Source organism: Littorina saxatilis, linkage group LG5 (assembly GCF_037325665.1).
Source record: "Littorina saxatilis isolate snail1 linkage group LG5, US_GU_Lsax_2.0, whole genome shotgun sequence".
NCBI classification, from domain to species: Eukaryota; Metazoa; Mollusca; class Gastropoda; order Littorinimorpha; family Littorinidae; genus Littorina; species Littorina saxatilis.
This window is the reverse complement of record NC_090249.1, coordinates 20,854,000-20,866,496: the sequence shown is the minus strand read 5'-3', so window position 1 is coordinate 20,866,496 and position 12,497 is coordinate 20,854,000. Positions and strand designations below refer to the sequence as shown.

Genomic DNA, 12,497 nt, shown 5'->3' with positions numbered 1-12,497 from the left:
CTCCCTCTCTCTCTCTTTTTGAGTTCTGAGTTCTCTCCCGGATCCCTCTCTCTCTCTCTCTCTCCCTCTCTCTTTCCCTCTCTCCTTCTCTCTCCCGGATCCCTCTCTCTCTCCCTCTCTCTCTCTCTCTCCCTCTCTCTCTCCCTCTCTCTCTCTCCCTCTCTCTCTCTCTCTCTCTCTCTCTCTCTCTCACCAGACCAGTAGTGCTCTCTCTCTCTCTCACCAGACCAGTGGTGCTCTCTCTCTCCCTCTCTCTCTCTCTTCCCTCTTCTCTCCCCCTCTCTCTCTCTCTCTCTCTCTCTCTCTCTCTCTCTCTCTCTCTCTCTCTCTCTCTCTCGCCACCCTCCCCACTTCCTCCCCTCGCTCTGTCTCATCTACCGCTAGTAATGAAAATGGTAGACGACTCTAGTCTGTTCATTTACATCACATGCATCGTTTGGTGTTTGGGATCGATGACACGCTAATTTCTTCAGTCTAGGGGAAAGGCCCCAATTAACGGACACTTAAGGTTAAACCCATTTTTCTCACAAAGTATATAACATAGCGCAATTTTGAAAACGGATTATTGTAGATCTAACCTACCTTTATCTTCATGTTGAAAAAAATTGAAAAAATCTGTTATACTTATTAAGGTTTGAATTTTTCGGCAAATTGTCCGGTTTTGGGGAACCTACTGCCTAAATCCGGACAGGGGGTCACCAAAGTCCGGACACAAAATTCGCTGCTTAATAGAGTAACAAAAGTTGCTGAAACCATGTTTTAATTAACAATTGCAACCGTTTTCTGTTTTGTGAACGTTCATGTATTTTTACATTTAATTATTATGTTGGTTTTTGCAACTTTTGTCAGTCAAAAAGCAAGTTTTTATGAAGATATGTATCTTTTTCTCGAGAGAGGGTTATGCGTTATTTTTAGTCAAGCGAATTAACCGCACGTTCAACTACACACACACACACACACACACACACACACACACACACACACACACACACACACACACACACACACACACACACACACATATTTATTACATATTGCCAGGGACCTATATTTTTTACACATATTACATAGTCCGTTAGTTGGGCGCACGTGGTGGACAGTATTTGGCAAACCCCACTAGTTGGAGTTACAATGCAGCTGTTGAAAAATGCGTTCATTTAATACGTCGTATTGCATGGTATTTACTAATAGAGTGTATGTACTATCTACTTCAACCAATCAATTCATCTTAGAAAGTCGTAACTTCTTGCTGCACTTAGTTTACAAATGTCTAAAATTACAGTGAGAGTGCGAAAAACAGAAAACCACTTCCCGTGCAGAATGCGTGCGTTCAGTCGCCATGTTATTTTGGTGCGAAGTGTAAGGGGATATCACTGAATCGTTTCGCGCAAAAATTTTTTTTTTGTGACCTACCATTTCTGAGATATCGCGTGTCCGTTATTAGGCGCCCGTCCGGTAATTAGGGCCTTTCCCCTAAATAATGTCCCCTTTAAGTTCATTGTCTTGAAAATAATAAATGAAACACAACCATCAATTTCAATCTGTTGTTGTCTGTGCACTCTTACTGTACATTATTGTAGGTGTCCATATGCATCTCTGTCTTTCTGTGTGACTGTCTGTGTGGTTATGCTCCCTTGCTGGTACTGCTGGTGAAACTAAATCTAACGATTTGTGCAATGACCAAGACTGCTTAAATTTTGACTTTGTTCACATAAGTAATGAAGGAGAAAACGTTGATAATGTTTAACACAAATTTCTTCCCGTGTGAACAATCATTTTTACCATCACATATTTGTCTAAACGTTTACTCGCGCTGAGGGCATCGTTCCACTGGAACATGTTCCCTCACATCAACTGTCTGCTTGGATGCTTTCTGTACCGTGCAGCGCGGTATTTTGTTTGCTGAATTCATCTCGCATGTTAACATTTGAATAGTCCAACAACATATTTCCATTCAGCACAGAAAGCAGCCCAGCTGGCATGCGTTTAAGTTGAGGGGCCCTCTGATTTCGTGAAAACGCGTGAAGAGGTCTATGGTGGTGACTATGATCACTTAGAAGAGGAGGCATGTACATTTAAACGGGAACCTGACTAAGAAGGATGGTTTGTGAATTGACCATAACTCCTTTAACTGTGGCTCTGTTCGTATCATTAATGCTAATGGAGAAGATGTTTGAGTGACTGCTGATGATGTTCGTATGATCCCACCCACCCAGGCCTTATTATCAGCTGAAGCTGCTGCGGGGTAAGTGAGTCTCACGAGACGGTGCTGCACTGGCAATTAATGGACGTTTGGTTTGGAAAGGCACAATCAGTTTGAACTGCTTGAAGGAACAGACTGTTCATGCCTGTGTTGATTTATTTTTCGTCACACGAACTGATGTTTTATGACCGTTTGCGCTTTAAAGTTCTTGCATGAATTCAAAATCTTGAAAGATTACCTGCTGGCATATGAATTTTAGATTTGAATTTATGCTGCTATCGCGAAAGGTCGTTATTTAAAAGAACAACAGTTTAATTGCCCTTTCATTGAGTCTGAAGTTGAACGTTTTCTGTCTATCTTAATGACACCGATGTCAACATGTTCGTTCTTCTGATATGTAATCCTCTGCCCTCCGAAAAACTAGAACCAAGACCGGCAAAACTTTGGCGCATTACCACCATCGCCACAAAAACAAAACAAAAAAAGAAAAAGAAAAAAAAAGGTAACGATCCAGCTACCACTCTTTTCTGGGGACAGGTTGGAATTTGAAAGTGAATGATTGCCACAATAGCGCCAATGATAATGTGGTGATGGTGTGACGGTGTGTTCTGTTCACTTCTTGGATTGTTGTTCGCTGTTTCCACTGTTAGTTTGGTGTGCTGCGCATTAGTTTGGTGTGTTGCACGCTAATAGACAAAATGATGTGTTGGTTCACCATGTCGAGGTACACGGTATGTGTTTTTTCTTTCAATAACTACTATGATATTAGTGACAAGCAGAAAGCATGAAAGCGTAAGTTTTGACGATGTGTGTGTGTCCAGACTGTACAATGAGATTGCAGATCATTGTTCACATACATGATTTCACCTGATTTCCCGGCAGGTTTTATATCTTTTAGGTAGTTTAAGAGAAGTCCTCAACTTCTTAATCCTAACCGAATAAGACATTTTATCAAATGCCTGAGTTCAATCAATCAATCAATGAGTTGTTTATCCTTATTTCTAATCATATATAACTAATTATAAATAACAATCCCAGACTATTGTTTTGTCTTGATTAGTTTAGTACGTCTCTGAAAACGAGGGAAGTATCTTTCGGGGAGGGGAGGCTGAGGGGTGGGGGGGGGGGGGGGGTAGCATAGGGGGTTACCACAAAAAAGATCGGGACTCCCTCATTTTGTGTCTTTCTGTCTGTGTAACCAAAGCCATCTCTTCTCCTATGACCTGCCATGTCATCCCAGGTGCGGCTTGTTGTCTGCCTGTCAATTCGTGTTCAACTTTAAGTCGACTCAGATCCGCAACCTTGGGTGGCATTGCGTGCAGAAGGCCATTATGCCAGTTAAACCCACTGCAGTCATGCACTATTTCTTGCATGCTCGACTTGATAATTTCTTCCACCGCTGCGGAACAGTGTCTTCGGTTTGCAAGATCTCAGTGGTGCCAGGTGGCCGGAGATCAAGGCGAAACGAAGAATATGGGGTTATGGGCAAATTGCACGGGATGTTGTTAATGTCTTTTTTCTTACGCCAAGCGATTCTTTACAAAGTCATCGTTCCAAATACGGTTAGAGACCAAGGACGGTAGTATAAGTTATGGCCAAACTGCACGTTGAACGGAAATAACGGTGTAATTTGTTTTGTAAAAATCCTCCATAAGAACTCTTTAAAAACAACGTTAGTGTTATTTATTACTCGTTGAAAAAAATCCTACTCTGCATAGGAAGTAGCAAGGTTGTAGATGTTTGGTGTGTGTCTAATTTAAGTTTGTTATCCCATGTAAATTCCTGGGCATATTTGATGTGATTTACATAAACGCGTACACGAGAAGGGTGGTGTCTTTAATGCCAAGTGCCGTTGACGTCACGCACATCTTCATAGTGTTGAATTAACCATCAATCTGTTGAAACAAATAATTAATATATTTTGCAGCCCCAGCCAAAGACAGCAGTGAAGCCAAGGCAACGGATGCCAAAAGCAGCGAGCGTCCGAGAGTGACCTTGGCAGACGATGCCACTTCCGGCAGATCACGACCCCACCCGGGTGCTTCTGTCACTCTGCACAATCCGCACGCGAGTGACGTCAAACTGGCGAGACAAATCCCACCTCTGGCACAAAAACGTTGAATATTCAGAGTTGGGGGGTTTGGTGGCCGGTACAGTAAACGCAGTAAATAGGACAAATAAAGTTTCTTGAATCATATTTGTTGTTGGGTGCTGGATCAAGAAAGATTCTATGTATTGTCTTTTCACAGCATTATCCACCTTCATTTATTCATTCCGTAGGCTCTGCACCGCAGGCTAAAGTGAATTTCAAATCACTTTAGAACTCTACCAGATTTTATTCCGATACAGGAATTTCAAAATCGTTTTGTGATTGCTTCTCGTTGATTTTGTTTTGTGTTTTCAGGTTTGCAACGATTACATGAGTTCATAATTGTTTTCACTTTCTTAAAATGTACGATGACTTAACTGTCCAAATGACGATGCAACATATTGTTCACGTAGCTTACGTGCTTAAACATTTGAATGTGAAGTTGTAAAAATATTTTTTTTGAAAGGAGGCGCTTGCTTGATTGCTATATTTTTTCTATGATAGAATACTAAACAAGACCGTATCTGTGATATTGTGCATTTTAAGTTAAAAAGATTTTTTGTTTTTTTTGAGTGAGTGCGTAATACTGAACGTGACATGGAATGTCAGTTGACTTGCGTTTAAAGCTCTGTGATTTTGTTGTTGTTGTTTTTGTGTCGAAGAACCTTCATTTCACACGGAGAGGGTGAAAGGATCCAAATCTGTGATGCACAAACCTTACACATGTATGTTTTCTGTGTATGTTTCCTCAAGTTCTTTGTTCATAAGAACGGTAAATGCCTTAAATCTTTAGTAAAACTCAAAAAGCTCGGACGGCCTCGCGCCCTCCTTCCCATCGTTACTTTTGATCGGCACAGATATAGATGTGAGTAGGTAACGATCGACAATTTAATCAATTTGGTTTCTTTTTGCGAACTGTCTCTCTTCGAATTTATTTATAGTCTTTTTTATTTTCGCAGTCTAGGTTTTCGCTCAGAAGAAATAAAGACAGAGACTGCAACAGTAGTAAGAAACCATGCACTGATCCGATTCCGTTTGCTCTGTCAGGTAAAAACTGTTAAGCGTCGTCAGAGAAACCGGCATCAATATGTTTTGTCCTTCATTTTGTTTTTTAGTTTTTTTGTTTTTTGTTAGCGTCTTCGAATGGAAGGTCACATTTCGAGTTCAGCGGAAGGGGTGATACAACGAATAATGTAACAAAAACGAATAATGTAACAATTGTTACATTATTCGGGGGTAGCCCTTTTTTCAACTTTGAAAAAGTTAGACTTAGATTAGAAAAAGTGTAAAATAGCTCATAATACAGTCTCGGGTTAGGGTTAGCATCCACTCTCAAAAATCACATGTCACTCACATGGCATGCACGCTATTTGCAGAATCAGTGACGCCACTCGCACACATGCACAGACAGACAGACACACGCCGTTATACTCTGATTCTACCCCCCTCCCCCTCCACCCCTACCCCCCCACGCCCTCTTTCTCTCTCCCCTCGTTCTCTCTCTCCGGGCTTTTTTAATTTTAATTTGTTTAATTTTATTATTATTCAGCCGCAAATATAAACATATTCTACATACATAAAAAGCAAATAAGCCCACAAAACCGCTCCAGTCCAACCATATTCCGCGTACACAATCATTACTTCCATCCCCATTTTGAAATATCGCAACAACAGACTTCCAGATATATAACACGATCATATGTGTTCTCTGTTTGCATGTTTGTCCAGTGTCTTGTCCCCACATAATGCATATTAACTCTACCTGTCCCAAGATAGGCCAAATGGTTCTAAGAGGACGTTAAAACTAATTATCATCATCATCTCCGGGCTAACCGTCATAACAGCCCATCAGAACGCTCGCTTCGTGCACCCAGGTCCGCAGCCAATCAGATACACCCACTTTGGGCACACATGTTAACCCGTGATTTGTAAAAATGTAAAATGTTTTACAAATCACGTAAATGCGCCCGATATTTAACTCATAATCTCCAAAGTTTTTTGTTTGTTTGTTTGCTTAACGCCCAGTCCACCACGAAGGGTGATATCAGGGCAGTGCTGCTTTGACATTTAACGTGCGCCACACACAAGACAGAAGTCGCAGCACAGGCTTCATGTCTCACCCAGTCACATTATTCTGACACCGGACTAACCAGTCCTGGCACTAACCCCATAATGTTAGACGCCAGGCGGAGCAGCCACTAGATAGCCTATTTTAAAGTCTCAGGTATGACCCGGCCGGGGTTCGAACCCACGACCTCCCGCTCACTGGGCGGACGCCTCACCACTAGGCCACCGTTTTGCGGTATCTCCAAAGTGAAGGGATCTACAAAAAAATGTAATTACTTTTTTGTCCCATCGCTTGGAAATTCGGGTCGCTTCCTCCCAGTGGAAAGCTAGCAGTAACAGAGTCGCTCTACCCCAAAGTCAAGGGATCTATTAGTCCCGTTTCGCCGTTATCCCATTTCACCCCCATCCCATTTCGCGACATTTCACACGCCAAGTGTCATTTTACCACCATATCATGTACCATTAGCTCCACATCCCATTTTGGCACAATCCCGTTTCGCCGTTAGCCCATTTCGCCCCCATCCCATTTTTGCGAAATTTTACAGGCCAAGTGTCATTTTACCACCATGTCATGTACCATTAGCTCCACATCCCATTTGGGCGCAATCCCGTTTCGCCGTTATCCCATTTCGCCCCCATCCCATTTTCGCGACATTTCACAGGCCAAAGTGTCCCAAACCCTACTACAAGTCGGGAATAACACATTAAAATACACATTAATTCGCACGCACATTTACAAACATAAATATTCATTATCACATACACATTCATGCACCTGCCTGCGGGCATATATAATGCAATGCATTTCCAAAAATATCATGACATTTGTTTTTCCTCCCATAAGAATTTTTTTCTTATATCCGGAGTCTCCCGATAAGAAAAACCTCGAATGTAAGAAAGCAAAAATAATTTCTCCTGGACACTCTTATAAACCCTTTGTTCTTGGCCTCACTGGGTGAAGGGTCATTCGCATCATTACGCACGAATTTGTGTGCATCACAATAATTATCAGTCTAGAGTTTCCTAGTGAATTATATTTATAGAGAAAATCTCGATAGCAATTTCAAGGAAAAGCTACATCCGCCTCGAATAATGTAACAATTGTTACATTATTCGTTTTTGTTACATTATTTGTTGTATCAAGGGGTCCTTGAAATCTGGTTTAAAAACCTTGCAGTCACTTACGTAATCTAACGCGTGAGCCGTAATAACATTTTGTATTGTTGTATATTCATGAAGTACACACATCCATGAAATGATAATGTGTTATGAAATCCTGTATTTCCGTCCCTTTTTACATTTAGTCAAGTTTTGACTAAATGTTTTAACATAGAGGGGGAATCGAGACGAGGGTCGTGGTGTATGTGTGTGTGTGTGTCTGTGTGTGTCTGTGCGTGTGTGTGTGTAGAGCGATTCAGACCAAACTACTGGACCGATCTTTATGAAATTTGACATGAGAGTTCCTGGGAATGATATCCCCGGACTTTTTTTCGTCTTTTCAATAAATACCTTTGATGACGTCATATTGGGCTTTTTGTGTGCGTGTGTGTGTGCAGAGCGATTGAGAGTAAACTACTGGACCGATCTTTATGAAATTTGACATGAGAGTTCCTGGGTATGATATCCCCGGACTTTTTATTCATTTTTTCGATGAATGTCTTTGATGACGTCATCCGGCTTTTTGTAAAAGTTGAGGCGGCACTGTCACACCCTCATTTTTCAATCAAATTGATTGAAATTTTGGCCAAGCAATCTTCGACGAAGGCCGGACTTCGGTATTGCATTTCAGCTTGGTGGCTTAAAAATTAATTAATGACTTTTGTCATTAATAATCTGAAAATTGTAATTAAAATTATTTTTTTTAAAAAACGATCCAAATTTACGTTCATCTTATTCTTCATCATTTTCTGATTCCAAAAACATATAAATATGTTATATTTGGATTAAAAACAAGGTCTGAAAATTAAAAATATAAAAATTATTATCAAAATCAAATTTCCGAAATCGATTTAAAAACAATTTCATCTTATTCCTTGTCGGTTCCTAATTCCAAATACATATAGATATGATATATTTGGATTAAAAACACGCTCAGAAAGTTCAAACGAAGAGAGGTACAGAAAAGCGTGCTATATGCAGCACAGCGAAACCACCGTGAACGCGCTGAACAGGCTCGTCAGTTTCACTCCGTTTTGCACAAGCGGCGGACTACGGTCATTGTGAAAAAATGCAGTGCGTTCAGTTTCATTCTGTGAGTTCCACAGCTTGACTAAATGTAGTAATTTCGCCTTATGCGACTTGTTTCTTCTTTAAACGTCCGAGGTAGGTATGTATCTCTCGCTCCGTCCAAGAATTAAAAAGTTATGTTGTTTGTTACTCTATTTGTTTTTATTCACTTATTTACACTGTTCCATTAAATTGTATTACACGTGTAATTTAGTGAAGTGGTTAAATTTAGGGCCAAAATGAAAATACAAAATTTTCAGGTCAAAAACGATTGTGTTTGCGTTCGGCATGTATGGTTAAATGTATGTATGTGTTTGTGTGTGCATGAATGTCTCTCTCTCTCTCTCTCTCTCTCTCTCTCTCTCTCTCTCTCTCTCTCTCTCTCTCTCTCTCTCTCTCTCTCTCTCTCTCTCTCTCTGTGTGTGTGTGTGTGTGACATTGTCTGTCTGTCTCTACGGTTAGAAAGTGACCAGTATAGACACTTTGGTGAATATCGATCTATTTATGTTTTACATGACCCTGCGATCTGTCGGTCACAACCGAAAACAACAACAGTTGAACTCGCAGTGAACGTCCCCAGAGACAAAACAAAGCGAAAGAAATAAAGCAAGGTAGACCTAAAGCAAAACCAACAAAACGGAAGAACACGACTTTTTGAGTAATATCATGTACTTGTGGTAATATTCAATATTGTCCATATTTGTTCACTTGAACTGAGCGGGCCATTGATGAAACTGGCAAAAACTTATAGAAACGGCAGGCAAGGAAGAAATCAAAAGTGGACTGGCTAGTAGAAAAGCCACTCCAAGGCTACATTCCGGAAGGCGCACGTTTAGTACATGCAAGCTAGTCAGTCGTGGACATCACAACTTGAACCGGCGGCTCAATATATCAGTAAGGACTCATTATGAGGCTGAAAGTGTGGCAGATATTTTTAGGTTTGCAAGTGAAATAATAGACACCGGCATCAATTTAGAACACACAATTCAAAGTACTTCTGTGACCTAACGCCCTCCCCCCACCCACTCCACAAAGTACAATAAGTCTACTTTCGATTTCAACAATGGCACGTCGTCGGGTCAGTGCAGTTTTATTGCAGGGCCGAACTAGGCTAAGAGGAGGAGGAGGGGGGGTTGCCAGTGGTGGTCCAGGGGGATGTTCCCCCTGGCGGGGTCAAGGGGCAGAGCCCCTTCCTTGCGGGGATCAGCCTCGGAAGCCCCCTGAAGCTGATGGGTAGGTCATATTCTGAGATAGGAAAATGGTCGCTCCTTGCATGAAACGGCATAAAATAAAGAATAATAAAAAATGTTTTAAATAAGTGAGGTACATGTTTAGGCTAGGGGGGGTTGCGCAACCCCCATAACCCCCCCAGTAGTCCGGCCCTGTAGCCTATTGTAATACTTGAAGAACATTATCATTGTCACGTTCTACCGTTTTTACTTGTGCTTGTTTCGTATAAAGGTACAGCGTTGAAAGTCGACTTTCAGGCTCTTCTTACAGTTGTATACGGACAAAGAACAAAACTATCATTCCGTGTTGCCCATCAAGTTCCGCTCATTTCACTGTCTCTGTGTGTATAGTTCAGAGTAGCAGACGACACAAGCCGTGACGGTGACTGTGTGCGTGCCTGCTAGCTTGCATTGCAAAAAAACGGCTACTTCCATTTTAATCTTTCGACAGTGGCAAAGAAAAACACAAAAGCGCAGCATTTTCAGTGAAGAGACGTGAAATGAAACTGAAGACGCTGGGGATTACAGACGACGGTAATTGATTGCCTCAAAACACACCCTTCGCAACGCACCAGCCAGCACTTTGCTCGAGCAGATGATGTTTTGAACACACAAAATAGTCCGTGGTGTTTTGCCTGTTCGTACGTGAAACTAAGCAACCAAACATTTAATTTCTTCCCGAACACACCGACTAAACTAGAGAATTGACTCTTAAGTATTCAGAAGTTGAAAGTTATATTGATTTAATAGAAATTGGTTTGAGCGCATGAATACGATCATACCCATGATGCAACGGTACGGTGAATGGCGAACATTTTGGAACAGAGTTTGACAGCTGACAGTGGCACCAAAGTTGTGTTTTGGCCTCCAGAGCCGAACTCATGTAAACTTGGAAGCAAGTCGTAGCTGCACAATCACAAATAACTATCTTGTCTGGCTGTCAGTCGTTTTAAATAATGAATAGTTGCAACGTAACCTCATGAATCCACGTGTAGCAGCCGAATGTTTTGGTACACCATCTTTGCCTGTGAGAGCTGTGTGTGTGTGTGTGTAGGCTCGTTTCGAAGCCGCAACAGTTGTGTTCTACCAGAGCGCCTGTGCACGGAGTAACTTCACCCGCTGGCAAGGAATCGGATACGTGGATGAAACATTACACGCGCTTTTCATAAGGTTTGTTTTGAGCTTTATTCCATTCCGATCATTGATTACAGAGTGTGTGGAGGTTGGTAACTTACTTGAGAAAGTGAAACTTGCCACCCCCGCATGCCCACGGGGGAAAGGTGTATTGAGTTTGTGTTGTGTTATTCGATGCCAGTCCGGACTGTTTTTGCCTGGTGGTAGACATGTTTCTGAGTCTGCTGTATCAGAGGGGATGGAACAGGAAGTGCTTCGGTTGGCATTGATAAGAAAAGACGATTGCGAGGGGGGTACGCGTGAGGTCGCGGTGCTGTGCAGACGATGCAAAACCGCAGAACACACCCCCCATTCGGTCGCGTGTCGTGAGAGGGTGTCGTGTAAAACTTGAGCCTGACATGTTTAGTCTACCGGGGACAGTTTGTTATAAGGCAGAGAACTGTAACTTGTCAGAGTTCTGCATTTGAAAAAACAACAACAAACAATTAAATATGTATACCTTTCTATGTATAATCTTGTTTGACTGGTTATTGGAACCATCATTTTCATTACTTGTCAATGAATGTAGGTTAGTCAGGTTATGAGTCAATTAAATTGTAGTCATTTTCACAGGCACACACATGCATACATGTGCGCACACACACACATGCATAGGCTACATGCGCGCACACACAGACACACACGTACCCATGTACACACACACACACACGTGAGTGGCAACCATGGACCTACACACACACACACACGTGAGTGGCAACCATGGACCATGCAGATTTACACACATGAAGACCTTGGTTTACGAGTTATATTTAAACTATCAGCAATGAGCAACAGAAAAGAATCACATGAGCTTGACAACTGATTTTGTTCTGAATGTTTTTTGGCCATCATATTCATGTGTATGTGTCTTTGTGTGTACGTCTGCATGTGTGTGTGTGTGTGTGCCTGCATGCACACATGTAATATGTATGCACTTGTCTGCACATGTGTGTGTGTATGTGTGTGCGTGTAAAAGATTATTGTATTTAAGATTGATTTAAGGCGCTTACGTTGTGTATTGTTCCTGTTATTAAGATGATTTTATTTAAGATTGTAAGGCGCTTTGAACTATTTTAGGATTTGCGCCCTATAAATCCCTTATTATTATTATTATTATTATTATTGTGTGTGTGTGTGTGTCAGAAATCAAAGCAATACATAAGTCTCAGTTCATAAAGTTATAAATGATAGTGTTATGTGAGAAATTGAAATACTAGTGTTGTTGTCCTTCATTGTGTAATGTTATCTCGAAACCCAGATTGTTTATACAAACGACTTAAAATATTGCCCTGCATGTGAACAAAAACAATGAAGCTGGACTCGATTCCTGTTTTAGTTGTTTCTGTTTAGCAACATTCTCACCAGCAGTCATTTGTTATTAAAGTTTTGTAAACAGGTTCACAAGTTGGAAATCTATAATCAAACCTAATCTCCATATCTGGTAAATGTTGTTAGAATGTATGGCTTCCTGTGCATAAACAGCCTCTTCCTATCCACATTTTCATTGAAA

The 12,497-nt window shown here is 41.3% G+C and overlaps 1 protein-coding gene across 1 annotated transcript in view; it reads left to right on the top strand.

Moving 5' to 3' along the window:
* Positions 1-8,853, top strand: part of LOC138966518 (regulator of G-protein signaling 22-like) — an 89,189-nt gene extending 80,336 nt beyond the window's left edge. Inside the window, exon 27 of the mRNA XM_070338782.1 lies at positions 4,131-8,853. Within this exon, the coding sequence (XP_070194883.1) occupies positions 4,131-4,324 (194 nt within the window). The 3' untranslated portion in view covers positions 4,325-8,853. The remainder of the gene's footprint in view (positions 1-4,130) is intronic.
* Positions 8,854-12,497: the final 3,644 nt, after the last annotated feature.